This window comes from Littorina saxatilis, linkage group LG17 (genome assembly GCF_037325665.1).
Source record: "Littorina saxatilis isolate snail1 linkage group LG17, US_GU_Lsax_2.0, whole genome shotgun sequence".
In the NCBI taxonomy this organism is placed as follows: Eukaryota; Metazoa; Mollusca; class Gastropoda; order Littorinimorpha; family Littorinidae; genus Littorina; species Littorina saxatilis.
This window is the reverse complement of record NC_090261.1, coordinates 28,288,864-28,307,751: the sequence shown is the minus strand read 5'-3', so window position 1 is coordinate 28,307,751 and position 18,888 is coordinate 28,288,864. Positions and strand designations below refer to the sequence as shown.

The window sequence follows — 18,888 nt, the reverse complement described above, 5'->3', positions numbered from 1 at the left end:
AAAAAATGTAAAAATATCGCATTCCACAAAGTAATGCATGCCTTTTATTATTATTATTTTTCTTGTTTAGAGCCTCTACGCTGAGTGGTGGGGGTGGTTTTAGTTCCACATCCCATTTTGGTGCAATCCCATTTTGCCGCCGTCCCATTTTTTGCCCCATTCCATTTTCGCAAGATTTCACAAGCCAAACGTCATTTTTCTAACATGTCATAACAATAGCGCGACATCCCATTTTGACACCATATCCCATTTGGCCGCCATGCCGTTTCACCGCATTCCATTTCGCCCCCATCCCATTGTCGCGACATTTCACAAGCCAAGCGTCATTTTACTACCGTGTCATAACAATTGCGCGACATCCCATTTTGACACCATCCCATTTGGCCGCCATCCCATTTTTTATTTATTCTTCTTGCCAAGCCTCACTATACTACTATACTGCGTTATTCAACTAGGAAGACATTCCGTTTTCGCCAAATCCCAATTTTGCAACAATCCAAAATGTCGCGAAATAAGGATGGCGGCGAAATGGGATGACGGCAAAACGGCATGGCGACAAAATGGAATGTGGCGCTAGTGGTATGACACGGTGGTAAAATGACACTTGGCCTGTGAAATGTCGCGAAAATGGGATGGGGGCAAAATGGGATAACGGCGAAACGGGATTGCGCCAAAATGGAATGCGGAGCTAATGGTACATGACATGGTGGTAACATGACACTTGGCCTGAGAAATGTCGCCAAAATGGGATGGGGGCGAATTGGGATAACGGCGAAACGGGACTAACAGATCCCTTGCTTTTGGGGTAATGCGACTCTGTCACTGCTAGCTTTCCACTGGGAGGAAGCGACCGGAATTTCCCAACGATGGGACATCCTAGTAATGAAAAAAAAAAAATCTTAAAATTAACAGAGTCGCGCTACCCCAAAAGTCAAGGGATTTCGTTTTTGTCCCTTGACTTTGGAGATGACAAGAAAATATCGGGCGCAAAAACGTGATTTGTAAAAATTGTTAGTTGAAAGGAGTGTGTGTGTGTGTGTGTGTGTGATGCATAAAACGTACCTTCATACCGCTTCTTTTATTTCAATCCGACAGTGTGTTGTTATGAAAGCTGCTGATTTAATATTGGCATGACGCATGGCTTAATAAAATATATTTGCCTAAAACCAAACTGTGTGCGTTTCTATGTGTATGTGTACATGCGCCTGTTGTTTGATTAAAAGGAAATGCCCTACTTGATGTGGTATTTGCCGATTAATGTATTAGTGTACAAGGCTATCACATAAATGCATTTGAATTAAATGGTGGAATGCGACGTTTACTGTTTATCCAATGGACACAAACGACTGCGTCTTTGAACCTTGACTGAACTGACCAACCTACTCCTTACCCACCTACCCCCATTCCCTTAAAAACGGAATTGACCATCAAAAAAAAAGCCAACAGAGCGTTCCCCTGGAATACATCAATAACGATTGGTATATGTACAACAAACAATGTTATATTGCCTTGCCAAGATAAAAGCTCAAAGCATTTGACAAACTTCAAAAGAACAATGTTTTTGCAAAGACACCCTTGACGAGTGTGTATCTGTACATCCTCAACCATCGACCAATTAGCAGCGAGCATGTGAAGCGTTGTGTGAAAAGCCATCGGTTAAATAAAAAATAAAAAACATAAAAAAACACCGTTACTCAAACCTTTTTTGTTATCTTTATTTTGTTGGTATAAAAAGTACAGATAGGCAAAATATATGCGTGTCAAAGTGTATACAAATTGTATAAGGAATCTCACATCTAAACATTTACACTTGTGGAAAAATCACAACCGCTCAAGTTGAAGAAAAGAATCTATCTTGACAAGGGTTAAGGGAGTTACAGAGCATAGTTATGCCAAACGCCAAGTGTTTGAATTTGTTAGAAAAAAATATACAGCAGTATGAACATTCTACTCATTTGAAACTCGTTTCCGAAAATTGTTATACACCTTAGGGAAAGATAAGATAAGATAAGATAAGATAAGATAAACATGGAATTTTTTTTCTTTTGGCTCCACATCGCATTTCTAAGAACACAAAAACACGACCAAAAAACTTAATCGAACGTAAATACACTACTAAGATCAACTTTTTGTATAAGCATTTAAGTAATAAGCATATCACAGTAACTGACGCTCTTATCACAGCGAATGCAAACAGTTGCATAACTAGAAACACACACACACACACCCCCACACACACACACACATACACACACACACACAAACACAGAGTCTGAACATCTCAAGTGTAGAATTGGAAGATTAACATTTGTTATCATCATTTAAAATGGTTATTGCTGTAGAAATAAAGGCTGATGTAACGAATTTTGACAGGAAGAGCTGCTATAATTCTCAGAACACATTGAAACAGGTTCATGCTATGATCTGTGGTAGTGTTTGGTCAATGTAGCATGTTGGCTCCTCTCGTGCAGACTATGTATGTATATTTACCAAACCGTTGGTTACAGGTACCAATACCTGATGCAGTCATTGTTTATTATCTATAATCATCCTCCCTTCTTCCCTCTAATCCTAATCACCTGGGGCGATAGCGAGACCAAAGAATATGACGAGCGAGAAAGAACCAACAAGGAACGGTAATTGATAAGGGAATACAAAAATGTACATGAATATCAAAATCAAAATACCAATAATTATAAGTCAGGTCCCTCCAAAAAGGCTAAGAGACAAAAAGTCCCAAGCGAGATCAAATTGGGTTTAAAAAGGGTGTTCCGAAATGCGGGGATATAGTCTTTAGAAGTGTAAAAGCATAAAACCACATCAAAATCAGTGCAAAGAGGCCATGGCGGTTAATTCGGGTCGTCTTCTTTGACGTCACTCGCGTCACCCTCAATCGGGTCTCCGTCTTTGACGTCATTCGCTCCACCCTCGTTGACGTCCTTCGCGACCCCTCTGTCGGCGTCATCAGACGCCACGCCTTCAGTGATGACAGGAGTATCACCGGTATCACCGGTCTGTCCAGCGCTGACGTCCGCCGCAGGGGGGTTGTAGATTAACTGGTCATCGTGTTGCTGGCTCTGCTGACGACTGGGTGACAGGCTGGAAGTTCTGGATCCAGCAGAACCTCCTCCACGTCTGACAGTATTGAAAGGCAGAGAAGAGTTAGGATATGCTTATATTATGTCTTGCAGTCCACAGGAGCTTGTATCAAAGCGCCGGTCGATTATTATTAAGTCCTTCATCCTTACTGTATCCTTAGTGAATATAGTAGTAGTTAGGATACAGTAAGGATGAAGGAGTAAATAATAATCGACCGGCGTTTTGATACAAGCTCCTGTGTTGCAGTCTAAGGACAATTTCTTGTGGCGTGTGTAAAATATGTGCACTCGTCGGGTAATTCTGTAAATGTCTGTCAATCAAAGGACGATCGTGTGAAGTGTAAGGATATGCACGCCTCCGACAATCATATTTATGTCTGTCCACTGAAAGACCCTTTTGACTAGTTTAAGGATATGCATTCCACGGATAATTTTCTTTATGTCTTCGAATCAAAGAATTAAAGAATAAATCTCGCGACGTGTGTAAGCATATGCACTCCATAGGTTTGAATCCAAACATTTGTGTGCAAAGTTTCATGAAGATCTGTTCAGTAAATTTCTCTGAATCGCACACCACACACACGCACGCAGACACACGCACACACACAGACACAGACACACAAACACACGCACACGGACACACACACACACACACAGAGGCAGATACAGACACACACACAGACGCATGCACGCACGCACGCACGTTACGAAGATTTTTTCTGGAAGTGTCTGTGTGTAAATAACTATTCTATCAGAAATGCATGTCCTAACTCTGTTTACTAAGTCACTCCATTTCACACACACACAGCACTCAAACTAGGCACAAAGACGAGTGAGATAAGAATCCACAAATATAAACATTGAAACGACGTCATCGAGGGACAGATATTCCTCCACGTAACTACTCAACTTATTATTATATTTCAGTGAATTTAAGTGATTGTTGATTGTGTGTGAATTACCATACATGTATTTTGTGTGAATTACTTAAATATGGGTACGAGGGCAAAGGGCAATAACTTGTTTAAGTCTTTGTGCCTAGTTTGAGTGCTGTGTGTGTGTGAAATGGAGTGACTTAGTAAACAGAGTTAGGACATGCATTTCTGATATAATATGAAAGCGCGGAGAGCACAGTTGTGGTTCGCGCTATATAAGCTTTCCATAATAATAATAATAAATATAATAGTTATATACACACAGACACATACACACACAAGACACACTCACGCAGACACACACACAACACACACACGGAGACACACACAAGACACACACACACACGCACACCCACCCACACACACACACACACACACACACACACACATGGATCAGTTAGTTTGCAAGGGGGGTGAATTTTGAATTCAAGAGTGTTAATCGAGGTCGTGAAGTGTCCGAGACCGAGACTGATCAAAGGGCATCCGTGATGATCGACCGGTCCCATCGGGTCGGTAGGACCGACCAGCAAGAGCGAGCGATCCTGGTCAAGTTTACGTCTTATCGTCATAAGAGATCGCTGATGGCAGCACGCAGGCTGTTAAAGAAGAAGACCGCAACGAGCCTTGCATTCTCCCCTTCACGTCCCCGTTCGGCGGCAGAGGCTGTGTCAGGGCCAGCTGGCGGAATCTTCATTAATGACGACCTGACCCGGCAACGCACTCACACAACAAACAACAAACAACACACACACACACACACACACACACACACACACACACACACACACACACACGCACACACACACAGACACATACACACACAAGACACACTCACGCAGACACACACACACACACACACATGAGAAAGGGATAATCACACATTGTGCGCCAGTGAGGTTAGATCGGCCACGGTGAGATGGGGTCTGAGGCTGGTAAGGGATTTGGGGGTAGGACCGACGAGAGGGCACGGATTCGGCGGTTTGCCGTGTTGAGTCAACTTCATATAGATCTGTGTAGGCAATCAACAGCCCCAGCCGATCTGGATCTATTCAAGTCAAAAGTAAAGTCAAGGATACGAAGAAGTTTACCGAAAAACATCGATCCCAAGAACTCATGTTGTAACTTTTCAAAGCAGTTACATTCAATCAAAGCTCCATCCACATTAAACCGAACAGGAATCGTCGAAGATCCGCGCAACTTCACTGCAATGTCGAAAACGAACCGTCATAATGTCACCGCAGATCTATAGTTGGTTTTGGTTTTGTGTCGCAGCAAAGAAACGAAGCAAATCTCCGGCTTTTATTTCACACTAAAACATCGTTCATTTAGCGGATTATTAAAATATATTTCTTTGAGGTTGCAAGGCAATGGCATCGCTGAGATGTACTCCTTCGAACACACGACACAGGTTATAAATTTACTGCATTTGGGCGCTTTTTACGGCCAAAACAGAGTGACCTTTTTGACGGGTTTATGGAAAAAATCACTTCGGGGGCAGGTCTAAAATCCTGTGTACAGTGCCAAATCATACATCATTCAAAAGAGCAAAGCATGTTCTTTATTCTAACATATGGGCTAGGGTAAGTCATAGACAGTATCTGTCTATTATATCTTTGGGTAAGTGTATTCTATTCCTTCGATAGTCTCGTCATCTACACTTGCGTGAAAAATGCAATTTTGAGTCTGTTTTGCATAAAAGACCTGCGAGATTTGTAGAAGTCAAAACAACAACTTACAGTCCAGCCTCTCAACTTTCGTTCCATGCAATTTGTTTGTCTGTACGTATAGACTGAGGGGTGCCCCGAAATGATTTGTAATCACAACATTCACAGACTTCAAAACGCCATTGAAAAACTCGTCCACGTGCGTTTACTTGGATGACTAAAATTGTCGTACCTGCCAAAGGCCGCTTCGCGTAACAAAATGACTACCAGAGTCGCAAGGCTCGGGATATTTTTTACAAGAAAGTCATACTTTCGTTGTTCTAGTCCAAATGAATATAAAGATATGGCGAGTTGAAAACGCCGATTCTTTCGCCAGAAACACGTCTGTTTCCACACCGGAAAGAAGGAATGGACTGAGAGATACTAGAAGCACGGCGCCGTGCGTACAATCGACCGAATGATATTATTCACACAATACCATTTGGCGATCTCTAAAAAATCATTTAAAAACAAACTAGTTGACATGTAATGAAACCAGAGAATATAGAGTATATTCTATGGTCTCTGATGAAACTATTTGCTGAAATCAAGAAGCATCTTAGTTCTAACAGTGCATATTGGGCACCCCCTGGCCAACGCACACTGGACCGTGCGTATACGCCGTCGCAATCAAGGCAAGTAACTCAGTGAGTATAAACATTAGCAAGAACCGCAACTTGAACACACTCGTAACACCTTAATATACCTTCAATAAAGTAAATCTAATTTGGATCAAAACAAGGACAATTGACCGATCTGGTGCAACCTGAGCCAGCAAATTACCCAACTACTTTCCAAAACCGTCACTTAGAAGACAAAGGCCGGCTCCTAGGGGGGTCTGGGGGCATGGCCCCCCAGAAACTTTTTGATACAAATCAAGAAAAATGGAGCAATTTGGTGCAATCTGAGCCATCAGTTTTCTTTCTTTATAAATTGATTTATTTTTCTTTATTTTTCTCTTTTTTAAATATTTTTTTTAGGCTGGGGGGGGTGGGGGGTTTCCGGAAACCCCGGAAACCCCCCCTGGATCCGCCCCTGCCCCCTTCTAATCTATCGAATCAACCCCACCCCAACCCCCTGACATATAAAGCCTTACGTAGCCACATTCGGAGGGGTTTCGGCCACGTGAGCATCATGGTGCGCTGGATCTTCAGCAGCTTCGCCTGTTAGCCCAGGGAAGGCATCGTTGTCGATCTTGAGACGTGTACGCGCACAGATGCCTTTTCTGTGCAGGTTTCGCATGTAACGCTTGTAACCGTCCAGCAGCTCTCTGTTGAACAAGTTCAAAACATATCGATACTTGCATTGCACGCATGCTTCACACTCTGGTACAGTGGACCCCCCCCCCCTTTTAAGACCCCTCAATTTAAGACTCCTTCCCTTTTAAGACCTTGTTTCCTCAATCTTTCTGTTCAGAACCTCTGTACATTTTTATTTTGTCGATAAATATCTTTGATGACGTCCTATCCGGCTTTGTGTTTCAAATTGATTGAAATTTTGGTCATGCAATATTCGACGAAGTCTGGACTATGGGACTGAATTTCAGCCCAGCAGCGTAAAGATTAGTTAATAAGTTTGCTCATTAAAGTTGTCATTAAAATCGAATTTTCACTAACGGATTCAAAAATGATTGCATCGTATTTTCCAATTTCTCCTGATTTCAAAACCATATACATAGGTGATGTTTACTATAAAAAAAAATGTGCTCAGAATTACAGAAAATAGGTTTAAGTAAGTACTATACTGCATTCGCGCACTACGCGGAGACGAGCGTGACCCGTCTCGGTTTTTTAGTGTGATTAGTCGAGACTATCTTAATATGGTCTCGGCGATGACTGTTTTTTGGTGTTAAACTGTTACTTTGATGCTGACAGCTTGACTAAATGTTTTGATATCGCTTCACGCGACTTGTTAAGACCTGATTTCCTCAGATGTGTGGAGGTCTGCAAAAGGGGTTGCACTATAGGAAGAGACGGTAGAGCTTCCAGCTTCCCACACCTATCTTTGTTGCATACTGCTTATTAAACTTTCGTTTTGGCATGTTAACTTGCAGCAACCCTCACTCGTCCACCCCCCACCCCCATCACACTCACCCCTGAGTGTAACTGTGCTCTTTATTACCCCAGCATAATCATGCAGGCCTCATTCCTTGCTGGGCACCTAAAGGTTTTGATGTTGTCTTCCTTCGAGTGAAAACTAATGTTCTATACAAAAAACCCATATAAGGCTAGTATCTTAATTCTTACTAAAAGAGCATCCTTCCACTTGGACACATACCCTATATCGACAGCCTGGCTGCTTCCTGTTCAGAGCGGTTTTCGTCTGAATCAAATTCTTAGCTCACAACTGTGTCAACATCCGGGAATTTTTTTTCAGCAAATAATGTCGACTCTGCACAGGAAGCTGCCGGGCTGTGGTATTTGGGGATCGATGCTCCAGTGGAAGGGTGCTCTTATCCCTGGACAGATCTGTTGCTGATGTATATTATCTCTCACGCGCGAAGAAGGGTAGATGCAAGGCTGTCCATAACGACCACTTAAGTGACCGATCAAAAGTGGTCGTTTTGCACAGGTGGTCGTTGTTGACAGGTGAGCTATTTTGGGAAAAAAATCGTCGGGAATGTTAAGGTGTGGTTGCAATGGGAAGGTGTTCGTTATCGACAGGTGTTCACCAGAGCAGGTTCGACTGTATCATACAAAGGATATAGCTGAATGTCTGATATTTCAGCATAAAATTGAAATCCCAGCTTACGAAAAGTCAATTTCCCCATCTCCATCTCTATCTAGCTTGGCAACCAGTTTGTCCATCTGCTTGATGCTCAGGGGGATCCCTGCAGTCTGCAACATAAGGACAACAAAGAAATTCAAATAAGAAACCCGAGGTGTTCAACAAGAAGAAGAGAATGATGCTCGATTGACTCCCCTTCGCAGAGTTGAGTGATTTTACGCGGACAAAGCCCTCTGTCAGACAAAGTCCTTGACTTTCAGACGAGGTTAACCAAAGAGCGCAGATTTGTAAGACTCTCCTAATAGTTCAGGTGAGTCAGGAGTGATCAATCCGATGTTGGGCCCTCTGAATTTTGACAACATTGGGTTAACTGCTGTTTTTTTGTTTGTTTGTGCGGTATAGGTCGCTTTTGCTCAAGTTGATCATGTCACAGACGCAGGTATTAATTACGTCAGAGCAAACCTTATCAACAGACACACGAGACTTATAAAACTGCAACACACACAGACACACGCACAGACACACACAGACACAGATACAGACACACACAGACACACATACACACACACACACACACATTAACAAAGGCCCACAAACACCCGCGCAAGCACGCACACACGCACACGCACAGACCCACACACACACACACAAGTACACACACACATACATACAGACAGACACCCACCCACACACGCACACACACACAAACACATAAACAACGGCCCCATAACACCCCGCTCCCCCGCCCACACACACACACACAAGTACAAACCCCCCACCTCCCCCGCCCACACACAAACAACCCCCCTACACACATACTAACCACCACGCCTCAAATCACACACACACACTGACACACACACACACACACACACACACACACACACACACACACACACACACACACACACACACACACACACACACACTACCATGCTTCGAATCACACACACACACACATAAACGCACGCGCGCGCGCACACACTCACACACACACACAAACAAACAAACGCCCACATACACCCCCCACCTCCGCCCGCAAACATACACACACACACACACAAACACTTCCTACACACACTCACACACCCACACCCACACCCACACACACACACACACACATACACTAACCGCCACGCCTCGAATCAGCTCCTGTCTCGTCATAGTACCACTCTTGTCCAGGTCAAAGCGAGAGAACAGATCGACAAGACGTAAGTTCTTGGACTTGCTGTACTTGATGAGGGCCTCCAAGGGGTCACCTCCCGTCAGGTCAAGCGAATCCAGCATGTTTTTGGACTGGTCTTGGATGGATAGCAGGCCACGGTAGGTGACCAGGAAGCCTGGACGCATGACGCCCACTTGCTTGACCAGGTCAAGGCACTCTTGAGACACCATGACCGACTGAGCAGGGAGAGACAAAATGTTTGCTGGGAAAAGGGGGTTCGGACAGATGCGGGGGGAAAGCCCAACTAAATCAAACAAACGAATACTATTTGGAAGTCGGAGCACAGATCGCAATTTTGCGAATAAAGGGAAGGTCCTTATTAACGTGGGCGATAGTTCTACACTCTTTCCCCTCCACCCCCCCCAACAAAACCAACAACAACAAAACAACAACCCCCAAAATAACAACAACAAAAACATTAAAAAAAACAAGATCTATAGACAATCGCTACGCGTGTAAGGATAATGATAGACCCTCCCATTTTGTCTCTTCATCAAATAACACTCGTTACATGTTTAAAGGGCATGCACTCCTCGGATGATAATATATATGTCTGTAAATCGAAGGACACTCGTGACGTGTGTAAGGATATTCCAATAACTGGCCTCACGGTATGAGTATATGTACAACATTCTCACAAAACAAATTTCCACGCAAATCAAATCAACTTACGCTGGCATCGATGAAGTCGAGACAACAGTCTGGCATGGAACCGATGGCCTTGACGAAGAGACACAAGTCAGCATTGGTGAGGGGGTTATCCACGATCTGAAAATACAAGTGTTGATGGGCTGGGATGTCCATGTTTTCGACGTCTGTTCTTGGAATTCCATGTATGATGGGCGGTTTTCAAAAACGTAAGACTTTTCTTGTCCCGGTACTTTGAACAAATCTTACGACTAAAGTTAGGGGTATTTCTCTTTGTAAACTGTTTTAATGTGAAGACCAATCATTGTAGACGGACTGGGATATGATTTTTTTTCCCAATATTTGCATTGGCTTTATACTTTTGCACATACAATATTGAGGGTGTGGCTAAAAATACTTGTCCCCGGTAGAGCTTGCACAATTTTGACTGTCCATAAATTTCAGGGAAAAAATTCCAGACTATCAAAAAAATGATTTTCAATTTTATTCAGATATGAACTTTATATGTCAAAATTCATTTAACGCTTATTGCCTACATAATTAGGGAAAAAATAAATTAAATATGAAAAAAGTCATGTCCCTCAGTTTTATGTCACTGGTGTTACCATCACACAACTTTGGTGGAAAACAATGATTCCCCCCCTTACCTTCCATCTCAAAACCACCGAGAGTTTCTTCCCTTTTCTCTCCATCACATGTATGCAGAGAAAGCTGAAACTGTAAGCTGTGGACCATTTACAAGTCTTTGGAAAGGTAGCAGGTAAGGACATGTTTGTAAATACTGTCACTTGTGTTACTGGGTACAGTTGCTATAAAACAGACACAGAAGATAAACTGATAGTATCAGTTAGTGGTATGTGTGAACCACTTTCATGTGATGTCAGAACTTTGGATCTAGCCTGTTTGGGGGAGCACTCATTATTTATTAACATCCAGTTTGTCACTGGTGTTACCGTCACTGGGGTTACCATGCTAAGGGTAACCCCAGTGACGGAATGGTAACACCAGTGACATTTGACGGGTTTTATCGGTGTATTTTACACAAAAGAGAAGGGCAAGGTTATTTCAAATCTCCATGCGGCATGCTTGTGAACAATGCAAGTGCACATATTAAGTTCTTTTGTGTCAAGTTATCAAAATGAAATTAAAAAAATGTATATCAATATGTCACTGGTGTTACCAACTGTCACTGGTGTTACTATGTCAAGTTTTGTTACCTTTGTTGTACAAGATTTTTACATTTATCCTTAAAACCTGCTCAGAACAATATGTGGTGTTCAGTTTAATATGTGCATGAATGATGAGCGTTTTTGTTATTGAAATTGACATTATAAAATTAAAACATGATAAAGTATATCACTGGTGTCACCAAATTTCTTTGTTTTACTATTACCTACAATGCTTTTACCTGTAAAATTATAAAGCTATGATAATTTCACTTCTTCATCCAAACCTTTTGGGTTTCAAGTTCATTATGAATGTTGATACTGACAAATGTTTTATTTCCAGCGAATAATACATTGAATTTTCGTTTGATAATTGTCACTAAGGTGTTACCGCTCTGTCACTGGTGTCACCATGATATTTTTTTAGTTTTTTTCATAATTCATCTGGCATTTAAGTCAGTACCGTGCCATGGTTTTGTGCCTTTAAGTCCAAAGCATACACATAAAAAAATTGTGAAAATGTTCCCACTTCTTCATGCCCCTTGTTGGATTGACATTACCCCAAAAACAAACAAAAATAGCAAAAGGCACTTTGATGCTCATAAACCTGATATTTTTAAGCAGCAATAGATGTTCAATCCTGATCAGTTGGAAGATCATCTTCAGTTTCTTCAATTAACCTGCAAAACAATGTGATATCACCTAATTATACCTGATGAAAAAAAAATCAAAAGACGGTAACACCAGTGACATCTTTTCTCGTTAATTTTATTTTAATTAATTTTTTCTACCCTTATTGTTTTAGTCAAGGACTGCCTATTCAGTGATTGAATACTTCTATGTTTCCTTAACCATTCTAGCTGACAAGAAAGGTGCTTTGATTAAAGTCATTTTGAAAAATTCATCTGCCTCTAAAGTCTTACTTTTTTTTAAAACCGCCCGTATATGGATGCGTGGCTTAGCTGGCTCCGTGTGTGTCAAGAGTTGTTTCCCTTGTCATCTTCGAGAGGGACGGGAAGGGTTGAGTTTTTACTTTATAAATGTGTGTGTCTGTAAGAGTTAACAACAAGGGCATGATGGACTATATTGAACACAACACACACACACCAAAGATTCACGGAGAAACTGACCTACGGCCGCTCAAAACTGCTCATTAGGAATTAAGACTCTCCCAATTATTTACTCAGGTGGGCCAAAAACTGACCTGAAGAGACTTGAGGCACCTGTTCTCCTTCATTTTGCTAAGTAAGGCGATCAGACTCTCCAAGTTGAGACGACATCCGTTGACGGCGAGAACAGCCAGATTTTCGTTGTGGCCCAAACCTTCCCCCAAAAGTTTGGCCCCGTCCGTACCCACTCCATTCCAGGAGATGTCCAGATTCAGCAAGCCTATGTTTTTCTGCGGACATACACAGGCAGAGCTGGTCTTGAGACATTTGGAATTAAAGGATTTTATGCGTGATTGTATATTTCACGGAAAGGAAAGAGAGGAGGCAAGCCGACAGAAAGAGAGAGAGAGGGGGGGGGAGGAGGAGGAGAGAGGAGGATGAAGGAGGAAAAAAAAGAGAGAGAAAGAAAGAGAGAGAGAGAGTGAGAGAGAAGAGAGAGAATGAGAGAGAGATAGTTTGAGAGAGAGAGAGAGAGAGAGAAGAGCGAGAGAGAAGAGCGAGAGTGAGAGAGCAAGAGAGAGAGAGAGAGAGAGAGAGAGAGAGAGAGAGAGAGAGAAAGATGAGGAAGAAGGAACAGATAGAGAGAGAGAGAGAGTGAGTGAGAGAGAGAGAAAGAGAGAGAGAAAGAGGGAGAGAGAAAGAGAGAGATCAAAAGAAAGAGAGCGAGAGAGAGAGAGAGAGAAAGATGAGGAAGAAGGAACAGATAGAGAGAGAGAGAGAGAACTCGAACTCGAACTCGAACTCGAAAACTTTATTACCGAGGGATGATAGCATTAGGTCCATATGGTCCTTTCTTACAGCTAGTCCCTACTATGATACACACATGAAACAAAGAACACATTGAAGAATAAAAAATAAAAAATAAATCACACACAAAAAATCAAATAAAACAAAATTATGTAGGGAAAAGTATAACAAAGTAAAAATATTAAAAAAAAAATTCAAAAGTGTGCTTGTTAATGGAAGCATACTATACACTTTCTCTTTCACACATCCTCACACACATTCGTACAAACTGTACACCGACTTAGTCGTTAGAGAGGTGCTTTCGGAGCTGTCTTTTAAAAGAAGATAATGACAGACATGACTTGATATTTACAGGTAGTGAATTCCAAAGGAACGCACCAGAATAAGAAAAACTCGTTTTAAACAAATCGATGCGGGGCCTTGACAAGGCAAGATTATTTCGAGTGTTTGAATAATATGACGGAGATGATTTGAAGAGTTGTATAAGATATGTTGGGGCGTCCTTATAGACGACTTTATACATAAATGAACATTTATTATACAAAAGTTGCTTTTTTAAGCTTAACATCCCAATACTTTTCATCTTTTCCTTTGTAGAAAGAGATGGACTGGGCAGAACTAGTTTAGCAGCTCTACGCTGGAGCGAGTTCAGCTTCTTCAAGTGAACTTCACTACACCCGTCCCATACTATGGAAGCATAATCAATATGGGGTTTTATGTGGGCATTGTAAAATAGTTTTCTTGTGTCTAGATTAATAATGCTTTGTAACTTTGACAAAAGAAACAGGTTTTTAGCAATTTTTTTGCAGGTTCCATTGATGTGAGTCTGCCATTTGAGATTATTATCAACAGTAAGTCCCAGTAAACGGTGCTCAGCTACTTGCTCAATGGAGTGCTCATTTAGGGACAGACTCAGAGTCATTTCTGAAAGTTGATGTTTTTGGCGAGTGCTGATTATCATAGACTTTGTTTTATCTGGATTAATAAGCATACGATTTGCAGAACACCACTCAGAAACATCGTTTAGGCTCTGTTGTAATTTGTCTTGAATTTGTGCAGGGCTTTTCCCTGTTGCATGTAAGGTAGTATCATCTGCTAACATATGACACTCAACAGATTCAGACTGTAGGTACAAGGGCAAATCATTTATATACATGCAAAATAATACAGGTCCCAAAACAGACCCCTGTGGCACTCCACATTTCACAGTGCCCTGAGAAGAGTACGTATCGTGTACGTATACAGATTGAACCCTCTCTCTAAGATAAGAGTTAAAAAAAGCGACAGTGCTAGAACTTTTCAAATAACATTTTAATTTTTGTAGAAGGATCTCATGATCCACGAGGTCAAAAGCTTTTTTTAGGTCCAAGAAAACATCACCAGAAATGTCTAACCTATTAATGGATGAGTACCATGAATCAGTTAATCTGGCAAGGGCAGTGTTACATGAATGTTGAGAGCGAAAACCAGACTGAAGTTGATGCAAGAGATTGTGGTCCTCCAAATAAGTAACCAGATGTTTTTGAACATGCCTTTCAAGAGGCTTAGATAATACAGATAACAAAGATATAGGTCTAAAATCATTTAAGTCTTGAGAACCTTTTTTCTTTGGCAAAGGTATGACTTTCGCTTTTTTAAATTCTTTTGGAAAAACATTGTGTTGAATACATAAATTATAAACATAAGTCAGAGACTCTACTATATAAGGAGTAGACAATTTTAATAATTTATTACTTATTTCATCAAGTCCGGAAGATTTTTTATTTTCTAACCTTGCTATGTACTGGCCAACTTCATGGATGGCCATTATCGGAATAACAAACGCATCCGTGTTTCCTAATTTTTCATCACAGAACATCTGCAAGCGTTCACAACAGGAATGTGGTTCTGTACCTGGAGATTTTGAGTGAGAATCTACCAGTGATTCAGCAACGGACAAAAAATAATCGTTAAAGTCGTTGGCCTTTATATTCTGAGGAATACTACTATTTTTTGAGGAGTTGCCTTTTAAAAACGTGTTCAGGGCGCGCCAGACTTTTGAAACATCTTTGCTGTTACCCACAAGTTTATCAAAATATGATCGCTTCGCGTTTCTCACAAGATTCTTTACTCTGTTACGCGCTTTTTTATAATCTTCAAATAATTTGTTTGTCTTTAACTGGTCGCGATACGCCATTGCTTCGATGATATCAATGGTTAACCAGGGAGGAAGTTTAGGATGTCTTACTCGTTTCCGCCTCACAGGTGCATGTCGATTTACCACATCGATAAAGAGGGAATACCAGGCTTCAAGTGCCTCGTTAGGATCGGTATAATCAAGCACAGAAGCAAACGGTGTACAATTCAAATCATTAAAGAAGAAACCCTGATTAAAATGTTTAAACGACCTGTATGAAATATATGTGTGACCTTTTGATTCTGCCTTGGGTAACTTCATCAATTTGGAACAGCTTACAGGACTATGATCACTTACACTAAGGTCGGATACACAGGCACCTAAGACTGTGTCCGGATTATTCGTATAAATATGATCGAGCAATGTAGATGTCGTTGAAGTTACCCTTGTGGGTGACTTTACAAGCTGTTTAAGCCCAAATAACTGAGTAGTTGATTCCCAGCTGGGATGGGACTTTAACATGTCTATGTTAAAATCGCCAAGTAGCATAACGTCAGCATTGTGTTTGCTCTTATTATAAACATTGTCTAACATTTGTACAAAATGATCATACCACTCAAAATTTGCCGCAGGATTTCTGTAAAGAAAACACACGAATTGAGGGGCCATTGATTTACTGGGTTTGAGTTCTAACCAAATGCATTCTACTGCGCTGGGTTCTAGGTCTATGCGTCTACGCGTAATGTGTTTAATTGAGTCATGAATATATACTGAGAGAGTGAGAGAGAGAGAAAGAGAGAGAGAAAGAGAGAGAGAGAGAGACAGACAGACAGAGACAGAGAGAAAGAGAGAGACAGAGAGAAAGAGAGAGAGAGAGAGAGAGAGAGAGAGAGAGAGAGAGAGAAGAGGATGAAGAAAAAGAGAAAGATAGAGCGAGAAGGAGAGATAGAAAGAGGGAGAGGGAGACTGAGAAAGCGAAAGAGAGAGAGAGAGAGAGAGAGAGAGAGAGAGAGAGAGAGAGAGAGAGAGAGAGAGAGAGAGAGAGAGAGAGAGAGAGAGAGAGAGAGAGAGACGCAGACGCAGACGCAGATAATTTATTCAATAGGCCATAGCCCCTTATGAATGGGTGTGAACAAACGGTTCACGTTGCAAATAATATAACTCATCAGGTGCAGAAAAGGTACAACATTATAACATAATAATCGCACAACACTACAGAATAAAACATATATTACACGGTCTTTAACTACGAGGTTACAACATCTCTTAATTTCAAGGCTTTACATACAGGGATACATTTCTGATAACAGTTTCTTGAGGTTAGGCCAGGAGCAGGCTAAGTCTAAAAGTGCTTGGGGTTTTATAATATTTAAATGGGATACATTTTTCTCTTAATCTGTTTAAGTATGGACAACAAAAAACAAAATGGACTTCATCTTTTTGCTTTTCTTTACAAAGGGGACACATCAACTGATCGGCATTATGTTTTTTATATCGGTTAGAGTGCACAGCAATTTCTGAAATACCTAATCGAAACCTAGTCATAATAAACTTTAGATGTCTATCCACATTCAACAAAAGATAGGGTTTAATGTCATGTACAGTACACAATGTCCGATAAACAGCAAATCTATCACTATTTTGTATATGATAATCCCACTCTTGCCATCTGCAATCGACCAACCTTTCCCTAAAAACACACAAAAAATCTTTTTCATTAACAACGCCCTGATTCAACCACACAAAACCAAAACCATACTCATCCAATTTACAACGAACACTTGAGGCCCAGTTCTTTTTACCACTCTCATCCATTTTATACAAAATTTCATATGATTGACGAGGAAGTCTGTGCGCCTCCATGTTTAACAGTTTCAACCAATAGCTTAGGCCCAAAAAAAAATTGTCTGTTTCTGGTAACATGGCTAAAACAAGAAGAGCAAACGCTCGATCGAGTCACTTTCGCAGTTCTGAATATTATATGAGGCATCAGATGGACAGGAAGAAATTGCTATTCACAACACAATGAGTCACGTTCACATAAAATTTGAGCCCGGTCACTTTTATAGTTTCCGAGAAAAGCCCAACGTTAAGTTGTGTGTTGCCGAACAGAAAAGGCTAGTTATCTCCCTTGTTTTTCTGATAACGTTCGTAAAAGGCTACAGATGTAAATACTTTGATGTAAAGAATAATCCTACAAAGTTTCAATCACATCCGATGAACTTTGTCAAAGATATACAAGAAGAGCAAACGCTCGATCGAGTCACTTTCGCAGTTCTGAATATTATATGAGGCATCAGATGGACAGGAAGAAATTGCTATTCACAACACAATGCATACCTGAAGAATTCAAGACATACCTGTGACCTTGAAAAAGGTCAAAGGTCACCAAAGCAGACGTCAAAGTGTAGAGATCACTGGGAGTCACGTTCACATAAAATTTGAGCCCGGTCACTTTTATAGTTTCCGAGAAAAGCCCAACGTTAAGTTGTGTGTTGCCAAACAGAAAAGGCTAGTTATCTCCCTTGTTTTTCTGATAACGTTCGTAAAAGGCTACAGATGTAAATACTTTGATGTAAAGAATAATCCTACAAAGTTTCAATCACATCCGATGAACTTTGTCAAAGATATAAAATGTCTAATTTTTCCTTTGACACTGACCTGTGACCTTGAAAAAGGTCAAAGGTCAACGAAACCATCGTTAAAGTGTAGAGGTCATTGGAGGTCACGACTAAACAAAATATGAGCCCGATCGCTTTGATAGTTTCCGAGAAAAGTCCAACGTTAAGGTGGTGTCTACGGACGGCCGGCCGGACGGCCGGCCGGACGGACGGCCGGCCGGACGGCCGGCCGGACAGACTAACACTGACCGATTACATAGAGTCACTTTTTCTCAAGTGACTCAAAAAATAAGGTCGGTAGGTAGGGATTTTTTTTTAATTTTTTTTGTTTACCCCAAATGTAGACCAATAAAACTAACTTTAAAAATCGCGCAAAGAGACTGGATTCACTATACATAGAGACAAGACACTCAACACATTTACAAATCGTCAGCGGACTTTCGTTTTCACACGTTTTTGTTGTTCATTTTCTCACCCTGTCCTTTACCACAAAAAAAAAAAAAAAAAAATTTTTTGAGTTTGGAAAAAAAAAGTTAAGGGTCGGCGCCGAAATTTAGGGTCGGTCGGGTGACCAGAAACAGACAATTTTTTTTTTTTGGCCTTACGCATCTTAAAATAGAATTCAAATATATTGGATATCTGTTTGTCTTGACATATACTAGGTCATTAGGTGTTCGCATTCGGACTCCTAAGAACTTCTTCAATGCAAATAAATGAACTTTTTCACACTGCA

The 18,888-nt window shown here is 41.1% G+C and overlaps 1 protein-coding gene across 2 annotated transcripts in view; it reads right to left on the bottom strand.

Annotated features, from left to right (window-relative positions):
- Positions 1-1,694: 1,694 nt before the first annotated feature.
- LOC138953579 (leucine-rich repeat-containing protein 74A-like) overlaps positions 1,695-18,888 on the bottom strand; it is a 59,020-nt gene continuing 41,826 nt past the window's right edge. For both annotated transcript variants that reach the window (XM_070325420.1, XM_070325421.1), the window contains 6 exons: positions 12,707-12,901; positions 10,361-10,456; positions 9,595-9,864; positions 8,488-8,573; positions 6,833-7,006; positions 1,695-3,135 (listed from right to left, as the gene is read on the bottom strand). In XM_070325420.1, the coding sequence (XP_070181521.1) occupies positions 2,850-3,135; positions 6,833-7,006; positions 8,488-8,573; positions 9,595-9,864; positions 10,361-10,456; positions 12,707-12,901 (1,107 nt within the window). In that variant the 3' untranslated portion in view covers positions 1,695-2,849. The remainder of the gene's footprint in view (positions 3,136-6,832; positions 7,007-8,487; positions 8,574-9,594; positions 9,865-10,360; positions 10,457-12,706; positions 12,902-18,888) is intronic.